This window comes from Anopheles ziemanni, chromosome X (assembly GCF_943734765.1).
Source record: "Anopheles ziemanni chromosome X, idAnoZiCoDA_A2_x.2, whole genome shotgun sequence".
NCBI classification, from domain to species: Eukaryota; Metazoa; Arthropoda; class Insecta; order Diptera; family Culicidae; genus Anopheles; species Anopheles ziemanni.
Genome location: NC_080707.1, coordinates 15,461,918 through 15,486,437, shown reverse-complemented (window position 1 = coordinate 15,486,437; position 24,520 = coordinate 15,461,918). Strand labels below are relative to the sequence as shown.

At 43.6% G+C, this 24,520-nt stretch overlaps 2 protein-coding genes across 2 annotated transcripts; one reads left to right on the top strand and one right to left on the bottom strand.

Moving 5' to 3' along the window:
- Positions 1-4,765: 4,765 nt before the first annotated feature.
- On the top strand, positions 4,766-6,466 carry LOC131291159 (protein piccolo-like). The gene has a single exon (XM_058320349.1). The coding sequence runs from the start codon at positions 4,766-4,768 to the stop codon at positions 6,464-6,466; it is 1,701 nt and encodes a 566-aa protein (XP_058176332.1).
- Positions 6,467-11,284: 4,818 nt separating this feature from the next.
- LOC131291158 (heparan sulfate glucosamine 3-O-sulfotransferase 6) lies at positions 11,285-18,057 on the bottom strand. The gene is made up of 3 exons (XM_058320348.1): positions 18,051-18,057; positions 14,070-14,194; positions 11,285-12,283 (listed from the first exon to the last, which is right to left on the bottom strand). The coding sequence occupies exons 1-3, from the start codon at positions 18,055-18,057 to the stop codon at positions 11,285-11,287; spliced, it is 1,131 nt and encodes a 376-aa protein (XP_058176331.1).
- Positions 18,058-24,520: the final 6,463 nt, after the last annotated feature.

The following is a 24,520-nucleotide window of genomic DNA, read 5'->3' as shown; positions in this document are numbered from 1 at the left end:
CTTGGGCGCATTGCTTTACATTTGTATTTACCACCACCTGTTGCTAGGAATATTTGTACAAAAGTAGTGTATCACAAGTTATGCTTTCAGTCATTTGTTTTTAATTTCTATCTTTTTAAACAGTTGTGTTATAAATCATCTGATAAAGATAAAATAAACATATTTTCAAATTTACACGATAAATGTTCACTCTTTCAAATTGTGTAAGGTAATGTCAGGTTATATGCTCCCCTTAACACGTTCACTGCCTGGGAGGCAATTCGGAACTTTTCACAAAACTTATATATTAGGTGGAATCGCATACGGATTTGTTTATTTAACACGTTCCGTACCGCGTCACCCAAATATGGGTGACAGCAGTTCTAGTTCTAAAAAGTTTTTGACCCATAAATAAATGAAAACGCAAAATAAAAATAATTGTAATATTTTATATAAATTTTTGGGAAGCTAAGGTTTTGCTTGGCCTTCGAAAACAATCGGTTTAACAAATATTATAAACAAATTGTAATTTGAAAAAATTGTACTAAAAATTGTGCTAAAACGCTTGGTACGCAACGTGTTAACACGTTGACTGTCATTAGTTCTAAAAAGTTTTTGGCCCATAAATAATTGAAAATGCAACATAAAAATTATAGTAATATTTAATATCAATTCTTTGGGAAGCTTAGTCTTTGTTTAGCCTTCAAAAACCGTTGGTTTAATAAATGTTATAAACAAATTTTATTAAAAAAGATAGTTCCAAAAAAGTGTGCTAAAAACGCTTGGCAGTCAACGTGTCAAAACTAAACAAACGATTGTCACGCACCCTAGGGTTCTGCGGGTAAAAGTTTCGGGCAGTATAATAAACCATGGTTTCTGGCATCGCATACGCTCTGACTTCAGCGTTGACGATGGTTTATTATATGATGTGTCTGGGGTAGTTGTTTAATAAACAAATCTTCTGCGCAAGATATTTTACTGTAAAATATCAATAGGGAAGTCGATATTTTTGTGGAACTAGGCACAACAATATACATTTTTAACATTGGAATGGATGAAAAAGGTTTAATAAAAAAGTAAAAACACAAATAAGTACCGGTTATGTCGCCGATGGGCAAACGAGTGTTTAACACGTTGCGTACCAAGCGTTTTAGCACAATTTTTAGTACAATTTTTCAAATTACAATTTGTTCATAATATTTGTTAAACCGATTGTTTTCGAATGCCAAGCAAAAACTTAGCTTCCCAAAAATTTATATAAAATATTACAATAATTTTTATGTTGCATTTTCATTTATTTATGGGTCAAAAACTTATTTGTACTAAAACTGCTGTCACCCATATTTGGGTGACGCGGTACGAAACGTGTTGAAGAACTTTCGGCAATTTAACACCTAAGTTACTATGGATAGGACTAGTCAACGTGCATCTTTTTCATATTTATTAGCAGCACGTGAGTTTTTTTTTTAACAGAGTTGGTTGGATTATTGGGCTAAACCAAATAGTGTATTCCCAGTCTCCAGCGAACCGAACCATATCCGGTTGTATGAACGAAGGCAAAAAATAGCGTATTCCATCTAATTTTTCTAAAAAAAAAGAGGAAACGGAATGGCCAATGTTTATTCGAATTAGACAAGGTAAAAGATTTCACAGGTTTGTGTTTTCCATATCGTGTTGTTATTTTTTCATTTGTAGTTAATAAAAATGTACCAATGCCAAGAAAACAACTAGTGAAAATTTTAAACAATAAAGAAAAACAAAGAAGTTGTTTTTTTTATTAAAAATTGGTTTGAAAACAAAGTAGGCTTTGTATCAAAATTGCATCCAATGGTTTAACATTTAACCATGGTCAATTGAAACAGTACGCGGTACCAAATTCGAGCGGCTAAAATAGACCATCTCTTAATTTAAGCCATGGTTAAACATTGAAACAAATTCGTATGCGATTCCACCTATTATTGCGCTAATTTAGTAGTAAGCTTGGGTGATTGTACATATAAGCCCTTGGGAAAGCTTGATCTATTTGTTGTTTGTTTAACACGTTGACTGCCATGGCTATCGTTTTTGATGGCCAGCTGTCATTAGTTCTAAATAGTTTTTAGCAAATAAATAATTGAGCATGCAACATAAAAATTATAGTAATATTTAATATCAATTCTTTGGAAAGCTAAGTCTTTGTTTGGCCTTCAAAAACCGTCGGTTTAATAAATGTTATAAGCAAATTTTATTTAAAAAAATTGTACTAAAAAAGTGTGCTAAAAACGCTTGGCAGTCAACGTGTTAAAAACAAGTCGCAGTATTTGTTTTACAATCAAATTTTATCAAAAATGATGGAAAGCGTTTTTTGGAACAATCATTTTAGTATAATCACTTTTGATAAAACTCGTTCATATGCACATGTTTGAAATGCCAAGACTTGTTTTCAAATCATTAAAAAAATAGACTAAGCATCCCTAAAGATTATTTACCTACTACAACCTACTACTATATTAGTACAATACTATATGAGTTTCGAGGCAAATTCCGAATTGCCAGTGACCCAGTATGTAGGTAATTGGTATTTACTAAAGCCTACCACAGTGAAAGTGTAATAATCCAAAGAAAACACTAGCAAAGTAACACACTACTTCACATAAAAAATTTGTTTCGTGATGAACAAGTTAAGAACCAAAACACTGGGCAAAGACTCGAGTAATTTTAATTGAAATATGAAAAATATACATTTTTGAAATTTTTCTGCATTCTTGTGCAAAACAAATCATGATTTCAGTTATTTGTTTGAAATTTCATCTCTCTTGAGCGTTTTGAAATATTCCATCTCAAAAAAATGTTTTCAATTTGTACTTTTTCAAATTTTTTAGTACAGTCGTTTTTAATAAAATTGGTTCCCAACATTTATTAAACCAACGTGTTTCGAAGACAAGTAAAGATTTAGCTTCCGAAAGAACTTGATTTTAGTATTGCTATAGTTGTTATGTTGCATGTTTTTTTATTTATTTTACAAAAACTTATTAGAGCTAATTGTTGCTGGCTTCCAGTGTTGGATGACTAAAACGACTAAATAGGAAATCAACATTTTTGAGCTCAACTTAATTAAGTTAGGAACAAAAATCTGAACAAAGACTCAAGTAGTTTACCTTGAAACATGAAAAGTATAAATTTTTGAATTTTGTTTTTTCTGTTTCTAACCGTTTTTGTTTTTCATAATTTTAATAACTTTTGTGTTCTTTGTGTTTTCCTTTTACAATTCACAATACGGACTACGAACCTATTGCCCGAGCTAGGCTTGAACAAAGCCTTGTACGGCCCTTTTGGAAAGGTTGGTATATTTTTGAAAGTTTTATAGCTTAGTTTAGGTTCAGCTGCTGGTGTTTTAGGACTAACAGCCGGAAATTAACATACGATAACGTATGCTTTACCCATGAATGTTGTTCGTTAACGTTATGGGCATAAGAAAGAGCCTTCGAAATATTTTAATAGTTTTGTTAATCCAACTAGCAATACACGTAAATGACACGAGCTAATCACCCACCTGCAAATAAATTTTCTTCTGCTTTACAGAGAATTTTTCAGTCCACAAACAATGATTTGTTTTTAAACCAGGATGCATCGAATAAAATAATGAATTTTGAAACCAGAAATACGTCGATCATATGTTGTAGTATTGTTCCAACCATAAATGCAACCGTCTGCGCTTCCGTATGCTTTTCCCCGCAGGAGGTATTACGCTTTATTGGTGGTCCGCGTAGCCTTGAGAAGCTTTCCAGACATACCACGCTGATCTTCTTGTTTCCTTCGCGGTGAAACCTACTGCAATGCTGTACTGATTTAATACCGTTCACCAGTGTTCAGAGCAAGGGAACAAAGAGATTTTCCTCTTACTTCTACTCGAAACGTTAAAAAACGATACATACAAACATACTGATTGTTCTCGGTAGGCTGTTTTTTTTCTGTTCAGCACGTCCGATCTTCTTTTTTTCAATACAATACAATAATGCCATTAGCCGATCATGCCCGAACGCCGCAGCTGCACGGCTCGCCAACGAACGATGAAGGTAAGGATGACACGCACACTACTACACACGCGGTATTTACAGTGTTGTTCAGGGCAATATTTTAGTACCTCAAATGTTCGATTATATGAAAAATTATGACGAAATGTCGACCAGTCAGAACGACTAAAGCACATCTAAACAACACAAGAACGGAAGGTGGAAAACATTTAATTTTAATATCTATTTTTTTTTTTACCAAGCACCGTTTAGTAGACGAAGGACGACCTCGAACTGTTGCTGTGGTGGCAAACACTGTATTTCCCCGTCGCTTGTAAGGCGATGCGATCGCCGTCGGGTCTTCAGTCTGCAGCCGAGCCTTGAAGCAAACGGTTCGGAGTTTAAGTCGCGCGCGTTACAACCGTGGAGAATTATCGTTGTGTTATTGTGAGTGAATCCCGCCAGTTTTATTACTTTCGGCCGTCACATCCTCTCCCTCACTCTCTCTCTTTTTCTGTCTTTCTTCTCCTTGTCCCACACACGTACACTTCGGAAGGGGTGTGTGGTAAAACCGCAACAGCTTTCGCGCTTCTACTGCCTTTCGTCTTCCGTTTTCCTGTGGGCTGTTAAAGCAAGGGTAAGCGTTAAATTTGATCTCCCTCCTGAATGGTGCTTTGTTCCTGTGGATTCCTGCTTGCTTGTTGCAGTCTGGTTCAAGTTCGATTGTGTTGCCTTTTTTTTTATTCTCACTTAGTTTCTTGCGTCACCGATCGAATACCCTCAACACCACCGGGATGGATCGTGACGGGCAGCACAGTTGGCAGTCGGAGGAGGATTTCTCCCGCGAGGTGAAGTGCGAAGTAGTGGAGGAGGAGTACCTGGATGAGTACCGACAGGAAATTGCGCCACCAGTGAACCGCTCCGCGTACATGGTACAGCTGCCGAAATTGCGACCTCGACCGGCGACATACCAAACGTGGGATGAGGATGATCTGCCAATGCCGAAACTGGAGCGTCGGGCGGGACTCCCCCCCCCGCCGACACTGGAGCCTCGGCCGGGATACTTCCATATGCCGATCAAGGAGGAGCCGGAAAGTTCCCCAATGCCGGAACTGGAGGGTCGGCCGGGACTCCCCGATATGCCGACTCTGGTACGGGCGCTGGAAGCGGAACCGCGACCGGCTCAGGAGGGTCAGTCGCTGGAGCCTACCATGCCGGAGTTCGATACCCTCGGAGTTGCCCAGGAGGGTCAGTCGCTGGAGCCTACCATGCCGGAGTTCGATACCCTCGGAGTTGCTCAGGAAGGTCAGTCGCAGGCTCAGGAGGGTCAGTCGCAGGCTCAGGAGGGTCAGTCGCAGGCTCAGGAGGGTCAGTCGCTGGTGCCTACCATGTCGGAGTTGGAGCGTCTGCTACGTCTGCCCGCATTCCCGACCCCGGTAAGGGCTCAGGAGGGTCAGTCGCAGGGTCAGGAGGGTCAGTCGCTGGTGCCTGCCACGCCGGAGTTGGATCGCCGGCCGCGTCTGCCCGATATGCCAATCCTGGAAGGCATGGCATCCCACGTTATATCGATCCCGGCAAGGAACGATCCGCAATCAGAAGCTCCCATGCCGGAAACGGAGCGTCAGCCGGGTCAACTGGACGTGCCGATCCCAGAGGCCATGTCAGGGTTAGGACCCCCACTGGTGAACATACAAGTAGATGGGCTGGAAGCTCCTGTTGAAGTCCGCTTGGTGAGTATCGAGACGATGGAGTACTGGCCGCAGGAGATTCTCACGCCCGAGGAACTCGCCAGGGCGGGAATGAATCCCCAGCCGGTAGCGAAACGCCAGCCGGTACCGAAGCGCCAGCCAGCATCGAAACGCCAGCCGGTGCAGTTCGTGGGGCAAAAAGACCAGCCGGGGCACTCCCGCACGGGAAAACGGCGGCCGGCAACGCCGCTTCCGCGTAAACGGTCAGCGGTCTCCAGCAGCACGCCGCAGGCAGGACCGTCCGAACTCGTCCCGCCGCCAAGTGCTCAGTCAACATCACGTCAGATCGAGGCTCAACCACAACCTTCCACCAGCGGAAAGCGTCCTCCGATGAACGGCAGGGTCACCGTAGACCGAGGGTATGTCGCGATGGTTTCGGGAATCAGTGAGACGGACATGCGCTCCTTCCCCGCGCACGTCGAATTCGTGCTAGACGAACGCAGCACGCTGCTGCTGGTGTACCGGTGCTCGGTGTGTGAGGTTGAGTTCACCGATCTCAAGTCGTACAATAACCATACGCGAATGGAACACAAACGCGCGTTCTGTCCGGGGTGCCACCGGTCCCTCATGATGGGCAGCATGGATCGTCACCTGAAAGCGTGCCCCGCCGTCGCCTGCGTCTGCCGGGTTTGCGCATTTAAGACCGCCAGGCCGTGCGAGCTGCAGCAGCACCTTCGGGAAGTACACCAGCTCCCAGGACCACGCTGCCAATCACGCTTCTGCCAGTTCTGCGACCGTGTCATCTGAGCTGCCTACTTTCCCTCACAGGTATGCTTAAATTTGTCTTCATTTCGGTTTACCGATTCATTATCTTCCTTTTCTTTCTAGCTCTCTCTCTCTCCTGAAGATGGAACTAAAACCTACAGCTTATTAATATTGCGCCTTGTACAAACTAGTGCGGTTTAACATCTGACGTTCAACACTAGCGTACATTACTTTGAAATCTTGCTCGAATGCTTTTTCAGTGATAATTTTGACCGCTCTTTTTAACATTTCTTTGAAGATTTTTCAAATCTGTAAACATTATTGACTATCTTTTGAACTATTGAATTATACGATGTACGAGTTCATCAATCTGCTATTTTTACTCCTTTTCATCTTTTAGTTTTTCATAAAATTTCACGTGAATTCCGGAAAAGTAAGTGTGCGCTAGAATGCTTATACATTCGGCCACCGTTAAAAACTGTTTTCATATTTAATTATATATTTATATTTAGTTAGTTGCAAAAATGTGGTTTGATATTTCAAATTTTAATTTTATTTTGTACTAAAAAGTAACCGTTTCCTATATGAAAAATCTTCAAAGACAGCAAAGTTGAAGGGTTTTAAAATGAGCGAGTCAAAATTACCGTTAAAAAGCAATCTAGGAGTAGTCAAATAGGTTATCGAACAGAAAAATCCGATATTTTCGGTTTAGATGAAGATGTGGATTTTACTAAGCTTTTTTTTTTTTCAAAATACTAAATAGAAATTTTCGTTGCGGTTGAAAAGGCGGTTTGAATTCTAGTGTTAGCATTATCGTAGGCTCTTTTCGGCCTTAGGCGTTAGAAGCAATAGAAGCTTACTTTTGTTGAAACAATGAAATACTTCCAAATGTATTTGTTCATCATCTATCAATGATGATTGAATCTAGAGATGGCAGATCGAAATCGAACCAAGAATTAACCAGAGCAAGTAGTGAAGCATTGTTAGAAGAACAGTGCAAACAAAGTATGTCTACAAAGCTTCAGCACGGACTTCGATTGGATTAATCCGATCGATCCTTGTTGTAGATTTTCATACATATCAACCAAAGGCTCGGTTCTTCTGACGCGAAATGTGTGAAAATTGACAACTCGATTCGATCGGGTTAATTTGATCGAAGCCGTTGCTTATAACTAATTAAGTTAGAGATAATTTGCAATGATCGCTATGCATAAGTACAACAAAATGGCCGGCTAAAAGTCTTAAGTGAGGCGCCACAGGAAACCATCGCGCTCCTATAGGAAATGAGGTCGAAAGCAATAGGTTTTGGAACACCATTCCATCATCATCTATTGATGTCACCGTTTCACAACGAGAAGATAAAAGAAATGAAATCGCAAGAAATAGCATATAAGTCACAGATTTCTATCACACAGTTCGAGCTAGGTTAGAGCTCATTAATATTGCATCTTGTATAAACACGTGAGGTTTTCTTTTCACTAGTAAAGCAAACAAATGCAGCTAGTGAAGGTTGACATCACACGTGTAACTCTAGCGTTAATCAATCTATTATATATTTTCAAATGTATCTATGTAACATTCCTGCATTCCATTAACACCATTCCATCATCATCTATTGATGATCCGTTACCGTTTCACAACGAGAAGATAAAAGAAATGAAATTGCAAGAACTAGCATATAAATCACAAATTTCCATCACACAGTTCGAGCTAGGTTACAGCACATTTATATTGCATCTTGTATAAACACGTGAGGTTTTCTTTTCACTAGTAAAGCAAACAAATGCAGCTAGTGAAGGTTAACATCACACGTGTAACTGTAGCGTTAATCAATCAATTATATATTTTCAAATGTATCTATGTATCAACTTCAAATGTATCTATGTAACATTCATCTATGCTTAAACTAGAACTAAGATGTCGCGAGAGAATTGATGAAGGATTGTAAGAGTAACAGTTTGAGCCAGGCTTTGTGAGTAAACTACCAGTTTTCGAGCGTAGGCACTGTCCAAAACACATCATTATACAGCTTATTACAACAAAGTTTAAACATTCGAACGATGGTGTAGCCTTGGGACAATGATTTGCTATTCCAGAGGAAGCTTCTATCTGTCCCAGGTACGCTTGTGTTGGCGCTGAGTGTGTTCCATTCTGAATTCGGATTTCTTCACCAGCAGCTAACCCTCCCAGTGTGTCAACTACCATGAACTGTATCTAACATATGCATTAATAGAAAATAAACTAACTTTCTCTAGGTATGGTAACTGAATAAAGCTCTAAGAATGTTTATGAAAAATGGCACCCGTTTCGTATTTCAATAAAATATTCACGAAAAGATAATCAGGTGACATTACGGCATAGTTAGTAAGGAACCATAATTGATGTTGGTTGATCTTTTCCAATCCTCTAGCGTCCTTCACGATCAACTACTGCTCCGTTTTGGTCATTAAAGAATCGGAACTTTTCCTTTTCTTTTATTTTTATACCTTCTCTAATATATCTTTCTGAATACAGAAGACTTTCTGTTGTATGTGATACAAGCTGACCCAACGAACTTCGCCTCGTCCAATATTAATAATACACTAATATTAAAAAAAAAAAACAACAAAGAATTGCAGCTCAAGGGAAGCCCCATAGATTTGGTGCATGAAGATGATGACAAATAACAATAACAGAGTCATTTTTAAGTCGCGGAATATCAGACAAATGCAAAGAGAGTTTTAAAATTCCAGTGAACGATTCACGGTTTCGTTTTTATTTTCATTACGATTAATCAATTTATATGAGCACTACCATAGAAAAATGGGTACGTGCAACAAAGCTTTTTTCTACCACGCAACAAAACACATTCAACTCGTGATTTATCACAATTTTATTCGCTATGGATAAGAAGGAAAACATCATCCCAAACCTTGGTTAAGATTTCTTAGTTTTAGTTATAAATCGTATATTTGATTTTAAAGTTTTCTTTTCTTTAATCCTACCATGAATAAAAACGAACAAATAATCCGATTATATCGTCATGATTGGCTCAGCCGATATTGAGTTTTTGCATTAAAAACAAACAAACACTTATTTTTATTAGTTTTTTTAAATGGAGAAAGGCTTTTATCAAGTTTTCTGGTTTTCTGGCTTTTCCTAGGGAATTGTCTAATTTTCATTGTTTTAACGTTAACTGGAACCGTATTTTTTAGTGTTCGTTCGAGAAGAAAAAAATTTATTTATTTATACGGTAAAAAGCCGTTTTTACCGAATTTTCCGATAGATTAAATTAATAATTATACAAAAGATGATCTGTTGGAAATGCTTTTGAAAGAATGTTGCAAGATGCGTAGTAACTGTCCGAAGTGGCACAAAATTGAGAGGTACATGGTGCTAGGAACTACGACCGTTCAGCACCGAGCTGGTAATCGGTGCATTCTGTTACTAACGCATAATAAAAGAGTTCAAAAAAGGTGCAAACAAGCTCTCATTGCTGACCAAAGGTATGATTATTGCGTTTGCAACAGAAGCATAGGAAGACGTCAGGGTGTTTCGGGGGGAGAATTCGTGAAATAGTTTCAATGGCATCTTAGGCAGACTTCCTGGACAACCAAGAGCTTTTCAATATTGGAGGTTCTCGTTCGGGAGGATAACTATATTATTTATCTGTAAAATACATTGTACTACTTCCGGTAGCAGGTTATCGGTTGCGTCGATAATTGAGAAACACGGTTGGGGATCTGTTCGGATAAAATTGTTATCCATTTTACTTTATTTGATCTACAAATAGTCTAAGGCGCGACATGCTAATGGCGAAGCGTTTTTTTTTCACAGTAAAGGTTGTTGAGGACGCATACAGTGGCAGTAGGCCAACGAATGGAGGATGGGAGGGGGAAGATAGAGGGTGGGGGTAGGTTGAGGACATTTGTTTCCCACACGAACAACAAGCGCATTACCGGTTAAGGATCATCATTAGGTAGTTTTCTACGACATTAGTCTTCGTCCGGATTCAGGAGTTACTTAAGACATCAACACTAAAAGGTAGATTGATGGGTGGGTGTTGATGCCATCTACCACAAAAAGAGTTCCCCCGCTTCCGGCAGGCGCTTGTTGGTGGAGAAGCTCCATCGACGTTACGGTACACTGAGTGTGGGGGTACAAATAGGTTGGGAGGTGAATCGAAAAAACGCTAAGTCTATGCCGTAACAACGTAAGTGTGCTAAGCGTGGCGTTACCTGTTCTCGCGCTTGCGCACACGGGCCCAACGATTGTTGATAATCATACGCAATTCTGCTTTCGTGTGTGTCCGGTAGGTATTTACACAAATATCGAGAGTTTTGCCTTAGGCGTTAAGTTACAGTTGATATCACCTTAGAAAACCTAAACGTAACCTACTACGCCGCGTAAAGCGCCTCCTTGTCAACTGCTATGCGGTATGCTTGCTTTTTTTTAGTTTCCCGGCTGTCACCATGTTTGAAGCAGCTTTTTTTTATCTTTCGTCGGCCATCGTTTGGCGAAATACACTGTTTCGAATTTGTTCACCCTAACCTAGCTAAGTCGCCCCTCGCTAAAGCCCCCCTCCTCCGGGAAGGGGTTCGGGGGAGTTGGATACACAGTCTATACGGGGAGAATGTAGGCATTTTACCACTCCCGGTCTGTACAGTTGGTACGCTTCATTCGCCCTCCGTTTGTGTGTGGTGTTTTTATTAGTTTCTAATTAGTGTTCGGTCTGTTGTAGTTAGCTCCAGGAAGAACGCTAGTGTGTAGTCCCCTTTTCGTTTCGTTCGTCTGTGTGACGCTTTGGCATATGGCAGATGCAGAGATAGAGATAGAGAGATAGAGAGAGATGTGGAGAGATAGAGTGGGAGTGAGCCGGTTCTACGGCCAGCCGAAGTTGATGCCGGTGAGCTGGTAGAACTTCTGGTTGAACGGCCGGTAGAACTCGCGCAGCCGGTCGATGGCGGCGGCGTCGATGCGCGGATGGTTGCGACCCTTGGTCTTGCCGAGACAGTGCGGGCTGGAGCGCTCCTCCGACTTGAGCAGACAGGGGAAGCCCTTGGTCGAGTTGAAGTAGAAGTGCTTCTCGGTGACGACGCGCTTCAGGCCGAGGAAGTCCTGCACGCGCCCGATCTCGACGGCCGGGTCGGCGATCAGCCGCTCGCCGCTCACGAACAGCAGCTGCCGGAGCGGGAACGCCTCGAGCCAGCGCTCCAGGTACTTGGCGTACACGCCGATGCGCACCGGGCCCCAGCTCGTGTCGACGACGCCGCCCGCCGACCCGTTCGTGAACGCCAGCTCCTCGAAGCGCTTCATGTCGCGCTTCTTGCTGCGCGCCTGCGTGTAGTCGGAGATGGCGCGCGTGACCGGGTCCCGCACCACCACCAGCAGCCGGGTGGCCGGGTTCATGTGGTGGACGCGGCGCGGGGCGTCGCGCGTGATGAAGTAGCTCGGCGTCTTCTCCATCGTCAGCTGGCCCTCGATCGTCGGCGGCATATGGTGGCGGTACCAGGCGAGTCCCTTGCCGTAGTGGCGGTCGAAGAAGTGCACCTCGCAGCCGGCCGCCCGCACGTCCGGATGCAGCCGGATGAACTCGAGCAGGGCGCGCGTCCCGCTCTTCTTCACGCCGATGATCAGTGCGTCCGGGAGGTGGCGCGAGGGACGCAGACCCTGCTGCCGCAGAAACCGGTACTTGGGCGAGCCGTCGGAGGTGTTGGTGCCGCTCGCTACGCCTGCCCCGCCCGCCGGTAGCCGCTCGCCGTCGTCGGTCAGTGGCACGATGCGCACGATCGATCCGAGGATCCGGACTTGCGGGAGCTGAGTCGGAGCGGTTGGTCGCTCGATCGTCGTCGCCGCCGTCGCACTGCCCACCGATGGAACCTACAACAACAGACGAAATGGAAATAAATACACAAAGTCTCCAAAATCTTCCCAGAATAAAAATACTGTCAGGAAGTAGCCATCGACTCCCATCTAGTCATGTGCGTACTTAGTAAGCATGAGTAAGTGAGTCAAATCTCACTCTTGAATCGATCGGTTGCAAACCTCACGGAATGTTTTTGTAGCTTTTTTTTTATTTAAATCCTATACAGAGAGTCGAATCCCAAGAGTGAGTAAAAGAGTTATACCTGTATTTGAATCCGTACAAGGAGTAGAATAACAATCTCAATCCGGGACTCGAAACTCAATCATGGATTCGAATCCCTTTCATCCGCGTTAATGAGTTGATAAACTAACGGGGACAATGTGTTAATGATGATTTTGCAAAGAAAAAAGATTAAAATTGATGTAAAACGAGGCGTAATCGCTTATGTGTTCGTGAATGGCGCAGGACTCTAGTGTATCATCGATATTCGGGACAAGCTTATTTTGTTGTTCGTTGTTGTTCGTAACAGCTATTATTTTGTTGTTCGTTGTTGAAAATCCAATAACTACATTAAGTTTTCATTAAAACTGTTTTCCTGTTTGATAGTTCAATCCGTGATTGGGACTTTGACTCCTTTTTGGGAATCAGTTCCTTGTGGTGGATTATAATCTCCTTGGTGACTAGTAACTCTATTACTCACTTTTGAGATTCGATGTACTTTTGAGATTAACTAAATGATTGGAATCGTCGTGATGATTGTTAAATTAAGATTAAATTTCTAAAGTGAGTTATTTTTCTTAGCATTTCCATTACTCTATCAATTGGATTCTAAGCAACTTGGCTTTTAAATGAACAACTACTGGTAACTGTTTACCCTTTTCATTAAAATATTGGGCTATACCTTTTTCTATATCCTAATGTTTACTACTAACTATTTTGTTTTACACAAACGGAAAAATGATGCAGGTACTTAGATAAAGTGTTTTTCAGGCCCCACAATTAATTGTGCTTATTATGAAAAAGGAACTTTTTTGTATATTTGAGGATTTCAGAAGCCAGATTTTAGTTAATATGGTCTACGTGAGGCAAGCAACAACGATAAAATACTGTTTTATGCTTTGTTTATCCATTTCTCGCATGGAAAAGTAATCAAATGTTTGTAACGTAATTTGTAACTCTAGTGAAAATCAATTGTTTACTGCTTTTGTATTGCGTTTCTGAATAATTTTGATTATCTCATAGGGTGGTTGAGTTGAATTAAAAAAAAAAAATAATATATTGCTCATGAAAGTTGCGTCCCGTTTTGTGGAAAGCAATGTGAAGAAACTTTTCAGCCCGGTTCAAGTTAGATGGTACGAATCGATGAAAGTTGATTATCTTTTTTCTCAGGCTTTAGATTATTTCCATCAAACGGTTTTAGCATCTGAGGGCACGCAACTAATAAATCTTGTCTATATTTTTCTAGTTAGATGTGACCATTGGTTTCACGTTAAATTACATTCATCCTAAAACCAAAACGTTATTTTTAGTTCAACCAAATGAAAAAGTCTTCTAAGGTAATCCTGAATGCTTTCGAACCCAAACGAACGGAAGTTGTGTAAAATTTGAGAACGTAATCGGGGGGGTTGATGACTTTGAGCAAATCCAAGTTAAGCTTTAATGATTTTCAGAACCCATTTCTTATGTTGTTTAAAACTTCAAATCACGGTTGATTTGGCATGTTTCTCAAGTGTTAAATCTTCGTTAGAACCAAGCTATTGTTAAGACATAAACTCAGCATCGGGTATCAGTACTTCGCACCTGTTTCAGCGTACGGTTGATGCTCGATAGCAGACAGGCGTTGAACGTGTACAGTATGTACAGCACACTCAGTGCAAGCGCGGCGGTAATCGCCATCGTGCGATTCGGCTGCTTCCAGTTTATTCCTGCAAACGGAAACCAAATCAAACATTAATAATCAAAGTCCGTACAGCGTGTTTAGAATTGAGTTTTGAAATTGTTGAGGAACAGAATGGTGTTATAATTTTGTAGACAACTGTGAACATTGATTCCAACATTTTGTAGGAGGTCTTCTGCTTCTATTTCTATCTCCGTTTTCTCTTCTATTGTTTCTGTGTGTGTCATACTTCATGCTCCAATAACAAAACATAAGATGAAAAACGCTTGGAATTTCTGTTTGATGCAACTTAAAAGCAAGTTGGTTTGTATTTCAGCATTCTTATTCGGATTTCGTTCGTCCCAGCCATGCTCGTTAGTGATCTCGTCACTGTCACGATGCGGTGTCATTAAAATTTCTTTTGACAGTTTCCAAGAATCCCTCGCTCACCGGCAACACCTCCTCTTCACCGAGGAGTTCCATTTACGGAGAAAGTGCACACTGCGCCAAACAGTCTACGGCGGAGCTCGTGATTGTGGTTGGATGCATGTAAATTGAAGTTTATTTTTCATTTGCATCCTGCTCCGTCAACAAAAGCGAAGGCCGGGAAGGTTCGGGCGGGCTTCGTAAGATGTCTAGGTTTCGCGGTCGGAAAAGGTCAACGGGACGACGGAAGAGCATTCAACACTCTGCGCTACGAAATCCGAATTCGGCACGAGTCAGCGGAAATAAGGAAGAAATAAATAGAGGTGGAAAGTAGGAAGAGAAAATGGGACGATTGTGAATAATAAAATAACAAAAAAAAAACACAAAAACCGGCAGATTGGAAGTGAGTGAGAAAAACCGAGAGACACGAAGTTTCGCGACACGGGAAAACCGTGATTGAGAGAATGGTGGTGGTAGCAGTGTACGAAATCAAAGCGCCGCAAAGCGCCAGCAAAATTGAGTGACGGAGAAACTTGCTCTTCCCGTGTGTTATTTTTTTTATTCGTCCCCCTCATCTCCCAAAACATTCCGCGCCCCCCTCGTCCCTCCAGTCGCGTGGACCGAATTATTGATTTGGATGTTTTCAGCTCGGAAATGGTAATGGTATTTCTCTGCCCTCGCCTTGCCATGACGTTGAACATCTCCCAACCTCAACGAAAAGCGGTGGGAAGTTCGAGAAAGAAAAGAATTTTCCTCTTTTCCCCGGCACACAAAAACATTCTCCTCACGTGGCAGGAGAAATCTCTTGCCGCACGTGGGAAGCTTTCGTCCGGGCAAACGGGCAGCATCCTCGGGGCCATGTGTGAGTTTCCAGTGGAAAGTTTTCCCTCTAGCGCTGAATTTCTTTTCTTCCCCCGAGCGACGACAACGAACGATGGAGGCGCCTGGTTTTAGACGTGGTTTTTATTTTTGTTGCTTTGTCGAACCTGCGTGTTTTGTTTTACAAATCAGATTACTTTTTCTCTAGGTTTTGTTTCGTTGGTTAAAACTGAATAGAAATCTTGAGAAATATTTTTAGAAACTCGAAAACCGCGTGCCATCCCGTGGTGCAAAGTTATTTCCAAGAAGGAATGTCTTGTATTGATTATATCAAATATTTTCTAGCCCTTTCTCAGTTACATGTTTTGTCTTAGAACACGGCACACGAAGGCAATCGTGTCTTTCTATTAATGTGGCTTTAGAGATACGTATCTATGCACTCTTTATAACACTACATATCTACAGGAATTTGCAAGCATATCGGAATACCCCCAAAGGTATGCAATTGATTGAACACTGACAAAAGAGGCTATTATTGTGACATTACCGGCCGCAGTTATGACTTCAACGGCCCGGTTTGCCATAACCCCCTGTTCAGTGGCAAAACCTGTAGCTCCGCACCAATGTTTGAGTAATTGCATACTTTAAGGAGCACGCCGATATGCTTGCCAATTGCCTAAGTTTGCACTATATGAAAAAGTCGTGGTATTTCATGCTAGTCGAAGTGTTTGATAAAATTCAATCAAAAACTACTTTGAGGCTGATATGGAAGGAAAAATTATCGTCAAGAAATAGTTTGATTTTCAATGGAGGCGCCCGGTGCTTTTCGTTTGCAAACGTGTCAAATTAATTTGCTGTTCCAAATAAATTGATTATTGTACCAAGATGATTGTTTGTGTCTTAAAATACAATACTGAATGATGATAGAATAATTTGAAAGAGTCTTATGAGGCAAGTCCAGACGGTCTGTTGTGTTTGAGCGTGAGCCTATCCGTTCGAGAAAAGGAGATGGAATGAATTAAACGACTCAGCTGAAGATTTAATAGCCACACCGTGCACGTTTGTCGGTGGAAACCGGAAAGATGCTGCATTGGAGGGTTGAAACGCTTGGGATTTACCGCTTCCCTCACTGTAAACACGCTGATGGAGGCGCCCGGTCTTTCAGCTGAGTGTTTTTTTTTCTCTCTAAATATTTTAATAAATTGTAACAGCATCACACGCTATCTAACGTGATTTGCTTTGAATTCCAGCCAGAAAGAAAAACTCGGGAAAGATAGGAATATCGTGAAATTATTTACGATGGGTACGCCAGGTGCTTCACGGTGTGTGAGAGAGAGGGAGACCGAGGGTCGGTTAAATGTTGGGCAAATGAGATATGTGCGCCAGCTGGCAGCCGGGCAGCGATGGCGAACGGTCATGTTTTGCAAACAATCGTCGGCGAGAGGCAAAAATAAAAAACGACAAATCGCAGCAAAACACCGTCAAGAGTGTGTAGGAGCGTGGAACGGGCGCCGGAGTGTTTGCTTGGTGGTAGGAGAGGGGGCGATCAGTAAGCCACCGCACAAGCATCATACAGGTAGTGCCGGGAACGCCTGCAGGCGTCGGTTAAAACAATCGACGCGCAGAGAGTCGCACAAACTAGTGCTTGCTGTACCAACATGCCTCCGGCAAACCCGGAAAACCGGAGAGCCATGGCCAAGTGGGCACATAGCAGACAGTGGAGAAGTTGTCCCCGGGCTCACTGTGTGTTTTCCTCTGTTTCCACCACAGTACAAACACATGCGGGATGTGAAGAGAACAGTTTGCAGCTCCGGTCTGCTCGTTTCATACTTTCTTGTCGGGTTAATTCACTTCTCCCTGCACTTTGCTAATGCAACAACGAGGCACGTTTTTAACCTTTCCACCACAAGAGGTGAAACAAGGCTGTTCTGGCAGTGTACCGCGGAAGTCCATTAACACATCATCCGCAAACGTCGCAGTGTGGATGTGATTCATTACGCAAAGCAAAACATTTGCACCGCACGGGCTTTTCATTTCAGCTTGGGTAATCAAGCTGAACTGTTTCACAACTGAAATTAAATTTTAAATGTACCAAAAGTAGATCAAAGAGAGGTTAAATGAAAGTTTTAGAGCGTTTAAATACTCACACTAAAGAGGAAATGATGGGTTTGATAAAACGGCCAACCAAAAACGCTGTCGAAAGGTCAGAATCCCTTCATTTCTCTTTATTTAAATTTCAACAATTCAAAGGACAAGGACAAAAAAGGGACACAAAAAAAGATGTGTTTGCAAAATGTATGACAATACACGAGGGACACACGACGTGGGCAACATCTCGCAACACATCCGCGTCCTGTTTGGTGTTAGTAACGCAATGGCAGCATCCGAACGACGGTCTCCTTTTCAGCAGGAAAGCTTTGCGTGTTTAGGGTTTAGGTGTTTGTTGTTGTTATTGTTGTTGTTGTTGTTGTTGTTGTTGTTGGTTTTCTTTTTATAGTTGCTTTAGTATTGGCCTGCTTTTAACAGGATGTGGACACGTTCCCTTTTTGGAAGAACACAACCGGGAAATCGCTTTCTGGTAAATGTTTGATGGAAGATGCTTCCCACGCACCAACCCCGAGGGTGGGAGGATTAGGGAAGGGAAGGGTTCCTGGGCTTACCTAACATGCTAGTTGCTGCGGTGGAAAAGGTATCGTAGCCAATCGTAGGTTTGAGCGTTGATCGCGGGCTGCTCGTTCGCTTCGAAGCTGCGCATCGCCGTCGAGGGTGATTGAAGATGGTGGTGGTGGCGGTGGTGGTGGTGCGGCCTGCTGGCGGTCGGAGCGTTCGCGCCACCGGTAGACCGACGGTTTCCACGGTCCGCCAGCGGCACGCATCGGGCTGGCTCGGCTGGCGCGGCTACCTCTGCCCAGCCAGCGCTTCCGCGGACGGAACGGTCACCAAACACATACACCACACCAGACGGGCACACACTGTAGCACTGGGCGCGGGGCGCGTGGGACGTGCAGGGAAAGGGTCGACGCGCGTGAAACAAAAAAAACACACAAACGGCTCTACAATCGGTGCAACCGGCAGCTCGTTCCGGGGCACGCCGTGCTCGACACAAACAACAATGGTGAACCGTGGCCGACAGCGAAAGCAACCGTACTGACTTGAGCTCGACACACACGCACGCACAAACGCACACCGGTGTGCTCCCACGCAGCGACCCGACAAACCCGCTCGAAAAAACAACCACTCAGGGCGTCCTTCTTCACAGCTGGATGGCTCTCCGGGATGTGCGCTGCCGTCGAACCGTCGAGGACGGGATATCGTTGTCCCGCGAATCTTTTACCATCGCTTCGGCACGCGTGTGTGTGTGCGGTTTCTGCTAGGATTCGGAGAGCGGGAGAACATACACACTGCCCGGATCTCCGAGCTCGTGTAGAACGCGTTCTCGACCCTCGAAGCCCCTAGAAGCGTGAGAACGGTGGGAAGAGAGTGAGCGTGAGAAAGTGGGAGAGCGAGCTCACGTACGTCGCGACGAGCGCGAGAGCAACCGAAAGTGGTCGCCCGGGCCCCAAACTGCGACTGAGCGAACGCTGGCTACCCTGCGACGGGCCCCATCGCCACGGTGGGGGCGCATGGTGGATAAAAATGGTGACCAAACCAAGTAACGAAAACCCTAAACAATAATAAACCAAATTTTTAGAGTCACACAATCTGTCGATATTTTAGAGAAAATTCTAGTACGGTGCTGAAGGACGAATGCAACTGCCACTTTTCCAGTTGTGGTCCTGGTGTGTCGTTTTTTGTACTGAAATATTCATTTCAAGTTCAAGCAAGGGTATGGAAACAGGGCTAGTGCCTTTTGTTGACAACGAAAAATTAATTAAACACCGTACTTCAGTCTGTGCTTCTGATATAACAAACAAACTTCTTCATTAATGACCGAAACACACCTTGTAGCTTTTGGGGGAAAAATCAACAATTACACGCTTTCCAGACTGCACCGTCGCGTAACGCGACGTCGCCTGACAGGAGCTAAACTCCATGCAAAAAAAACCTAGCGCGATTCGCGCGAAATCGCGCAAGGTTTTTTTATATGGAGTTCAGCTCCTGTCAGGCGACGTCGCGCTGTAGTGTGGACCCTGAGTTACGAAATCGTTTGTTTTGCACTTGTACATCTTTTAAACGGTTGTTTTTGCTATCAGTAAGGAAATGCGTGTAAAACAAATTGGAATGATTTGTTTACATTCAAACGGCATCGAATGCGACGATGGACAGAGCTGCCATTGTTACAAACTTTTGGGTTTCCTTAATCTGATTGTGCAAATCATTTGCATGGTGATTGTGTTTATGCTTTCGGTTTGCATTTTACTTTACGTTTCAAACCTTTTCGCACGGTGTAATCGATAAGGAATGCAATTGTTTGATATTTGTTCGAAAACGTTCGGGAGACGTACACGAATATTTACGAATGTCACAAAATACTCGCAGACGTGTATCGAAACCACATCAACACCGGTGTTATTTTGACAGATAAATGGCGATAAAATTAACCAAAATTGTTCGTGAGTTAAACTGCTCTGTCGTAGCCTTTATAAGGTATGGTAACCTTGGTTTTAACATTGAGTACGCTGTGCGTGAACGAACACTTAAGCCGTTCTAAGATGATGAGTTGTTTTGATTTTTTCTACTATTCAAGTTTTGTTGAAAAAAAATTGTTGAAATTAATAAATAAAATCGGTTTACATGTGATAGACAACATACATTTTTTCGCAGAAATTTGCCTTCTTTCCACATTTCAACATACGTCAAAATATTTACATACCAATGTGAAATTGTGATGAAAAATTGTTAATGGGAGAATACATTTCACTTCTTGCAGCTAATGCTTTTATGTGTACGTTCTTAAAATCAATGTAAACTTTGTGTTTAGCGCAAAGGAAACGTTACTTCACTACCCGCCCGTTTGCCTAGCGCTTTCCCACAGTGAATAAAATGTCGCACAGGCGCGTTTGATATCGCCGGGGCAGAAGATTATTTGTACGCGCGTCGACCGTACCGCCGTTGCCGTTGGTTGGCCATTATGAAAATCAGGCCGTCAAAATTCATTTGCATTACCATTTCCAAGTCGAGCCATCTGTCTATATAAAAACAGGGTGTCTTTCGTTGGCGACGTTTGGTGCAAGCAAAGACGTTTGAAAGTCATTCGTGCATGCCGTATGCCGGAAAATCGGGAAATGGAACGCAAACACGAAGAAGAACCTCCACATTGTCGACAAAGCAATCATTTGCATAAAGTAGAAATTGTGGAGGGAAAATTTAATAACACAGCATTATCATGCAATGCAACTTTGTAAGACGTAGAAATGTGTTTTAAAATATTGTTATAAACAAATATATATGAGTATTGCACCATACCTGCGCGGTTTGCTGTCGGTAGGAAGGATGTTGCGCGATTTATCTGCTTCTGTTGCATAGTGTGTATGTGTATACGATCTAAAACAAATGAAACATGTATAAGAAGGTTTATAAACGGAAGCTGTAGTATACACTGAGCCATAGAATGACCATATTGATACAATACCTTTATCGAGTTGTGAACTGGAACACAGTTTTCATCGGGCGAGTATGTCAATTATCTGGCTCCGCAAAGTATTTTGTAAATTCCAACACTTTCTTACACGATTTAATCTGTTCCTAAACTAGCGTACGAGCTTCACGTATCGAAACTATTAACGACAGCCCATACGTTTATTGCTGTCTAGTTTTCCTTCTCAAAAACAGCTTACTTATGCTCCTCCAGGTTTGAACGTTATTATATGTTTACTGTACCTCAAACATTTTCTTGTTATATTTTTGATCCTTATTCCTTTCTTATTTATTTTCGATCATCTTTATAACTATTTTCCTAAATCATTCTAAACAAACTAGGTAGTGCCAGTCCAGCACTGTGCGTGTGACACGAAAGTTATGTGAATTTAATGCAACGATTCAAGGATCTATTGGCGGTATCACGTACATTGAGGATGTAGCTGTGTTAGACGTTTGATTGTTTTTGATTTGTTTTTTTCAGCATGTGCTGTTCTTATATCATCGTGCTGTACAAAATAACGACCAATGTGAAGAAGACACCATCGGTGGCGATCGCAGTAAACATGCCAACGAAGGGATTGGCATTTTTTCTATCATGTTGTCGTTCTTTTTGCTGTATTGAGTGCTATTTCGCTATACATACAAATGCTATTCAAATTTTCCCTCATTACTCTACAGGTATCTTGTAGGGACGATTGATATGCAGTGCAGTTTGTTGATTTTAACGATTGTACACATTACCATTATACATACATTAAACACATACATACATGTACAATGTGTGCTGCCTAATCTGCGTTCGGCAGGATGCATATTTTCGTGATCGGCCGCTTGATCACTCCTTTTGCGGTTCTTAACTTAACTACACGTACTAGCCCATCCTTGCCGTGAAACTAATCCTGTTAAGTAATGAATAGCGAGATGCAGCGGACCACATACTTTAGAAAGCTGATAAAATTCAGTATAGAAAATTGGTCGCCCAAGGAACCTTTAAAAATGTATAAAAAAACGTCCGAGTAAAAAACGGATTGCCTAAATGCATACCACCAATGGAATCTACTAGCGAACAGCGGTGTTAAATTTCATATAAATCGTCGCAATGGAGCGATTGATTCTTAAGCAGAATATAGTTAGTAAATCACTTTGAGATCTAAGATCTCTAAGCCATCACTTGGATGGCATACTACACATATTACTTTCAATACTCTATGGTAGTGGAGGAGGAGACGTTCACTCGTTTAGGAAGGACGCCGTTCGATCGGCTCCGGTTGAAAGCGTTCCTATCACCGCGAATTTAGTATCGAGACTGATATTTTTTGTTTTGATCGCGCGCGCGAGATAGGAGGGTACGCTTGTGCAAGTGGAAGTGGTGTACGGTGCGTAGTTTCGGAGAAGTGTTTCGAAAACAAAGCGCGCTTGGCCAGCAGGTCGGCGCGTACTTAGTGAACGGGCGAGTGTCCTAGTGTGAGTGAAGGCAGGATCACCTGATCATCGTGCACAAATCCCGTCTACAAGTGGCGGTTGGGAAGCTTCTGCCCGCGGTCATCCTGTTATGTCACATACAGGATGAGTGCGAACGAGGGCAGCAATAATCCCCTGGGCGCGGCGATGAAGGACATTGGTGCTTTCTTCGGTAGAAGCTCCAAAGTCCAGCGAACGCCACCAGCGGACGCGGAGAGTAAAATGGGGAGTAAAACGGCAGAGGAGGCTGCGTCGATCTCCCAGGCGGGAACGCCGGTGGCCAGACCCCCAAGGGAGCAGGTTGTTAGTAGGGGCAACGAGGGCAGGCTTGTGGAGGCGCTGGAGACGGCAAAAGCCCTCCACGAGTTTGCAAAGGACAGAAACAATGTCCACAAAGATATTAAAAGAATGGCAGTGCAAATAGTGGCGGCGCTAACTGCCTATCATCGTGAACGCGTCGTGAACGAGCAGTTAGAGGGGGGCACCAAAGAAAGTGCAGTAGTGATGGGTGCTACCAGCTGGAATGGATCGGTTGCTCCGACTCCAGATCCGACTCCGATCGGCACGGTCAAGAGATCGCGGGCACTAAGATCTCCCGAGGAAGTCACTGAAATCAGCAAGAGGCCCAAAGGAGGTGGGGTCCCGGTGGAGGCGGCAGATGGGTGGCAAACGCAGAATAACCGCAAGAAAAAGAAAAAAGCAACCTCAGTGAAGGGAAATGAAGCGGAGAAAAATCCCAGCGTGGTGAGACACAAAAGTGACGCTATCCTGGTGGACGCAAAGGAAGCGAAGTCGTACGCGGACATTTTGCGTCGAGTGAAGTGCGACCCTGAGCTGAAAAGCTTAGGGGAGAACGTAAACCGGGTGAGGCGCACCCAGAAAAATGAGCTCCTCATTGAGCTGAAGAGAGGGGTGCATGCGTCCGACCTCAAGTGCCAGGAAGCGCTGCAAAAGTCGGTGGGGGACGCTGGGCAGGTAAAGATGCTCAGCCAGTTAGAAACCATTGAGTGCCGCAACATTGATGAGGTGACTTCGGCCGAAGATATAGTGGAGGCCCTAAAAACTCAAGTAGGCATCGAGGAGGCGCAGCTACAAGTGAAGATGCGGATGGCATTTGGAGGAATGCAGAAGGCAACCATCAAAGTGGCATCTAGCACTGCGGTCAAGATCTTGGCCGTGGGCAAGATTAGGGTAGGTTGGACGGTATGCCCACTACGCTTGGTCGCAAGGCCAAAAGAGTGCTTTAAATGCTGGGGCACTGGTCATCAACAGTGGAACTGCAAGGGGCCTGACCGGTCGAACACATGCATGCGGTGTGGAGAAGATGGACACCGAGCAAGGAGCTGCAACAAGGAGCAGAAATGCGTTCTCTGCCCACCTGATGGGTGCAACCATCGCATGAGAGGACCAGACTGTAAGGCGCGCCTGTAATGGCTAAACACATGGAGATGATCCAGCTAAACCTCAACCACTGCGAGGTTGCTCAGCAGGTACTATGGCAGACGATGGTAGATGAGAAGGTGGACGTGGCGCTACTGTCGGAGCCGTATCAGGTGCCTGCTGGGGACGGAGCTTGGGTCGTGGACAAGACCGGAAAGGCAACGATTCTGGCCGGGGGTAGGTACCCTATACAGGAGGTAATCTGCAGTGACCAGGAAGGGTTTGTCGTTGCGATGATAAATTCGGTGGTGTGCTGCAGCGTTTACGCTCCCCCCAGTTGGTCGCTGGAAAAGTTCGAGGACCTCCTCAACGCACTGTCGCTGGAGTTGGCAGGAAGAAGGGCAGTGATAGTCGGGGCGACTTCAACGCTTGGTCGGTGGAGTGGGGCAGCAAGTCCACAAGTCAGCGAGGAACGAGTGTTGCTGAATGCTTCGCGATGATGGACCTTCAGCTGCTCAACGACGGCGTGACAAGCACCTTCCGGCGGAATGGCAGATCATCGGTGGTAGACGTAACCTTCTGCAGCCAGCGGTTCGCAGCAGGAGCAGATTGGAGAGTGCTGGAGGACGATACCCTCAGTGACCACCAAGCCATTCGCTTCTCGGTGGGACATGCACGTGGTCCACCAGAAAACGGATATGGGGTCGCT

What these genes read in the sequence shown, in the direction of transcription:
- LOC131291159 (XM_058320349.1), top strand. Translation starts at nt 4,766, where the DNA reads ATGGATCGTGACGGGCAGCACAGTTGGCAGTCGGAGGAGGATTTCTCC.
- LOC131291158 (XM_058320348.1), bottom strand. An exon ending in TCAACCGTACGCTGAAACAG is followed by an intron (nt 12,284 to 14,069) that starts GTGCGAAGTACT and finishes CTGTTGTTGTAG; the next exon opens with GTTCCATCGGTGGGCAGTGC.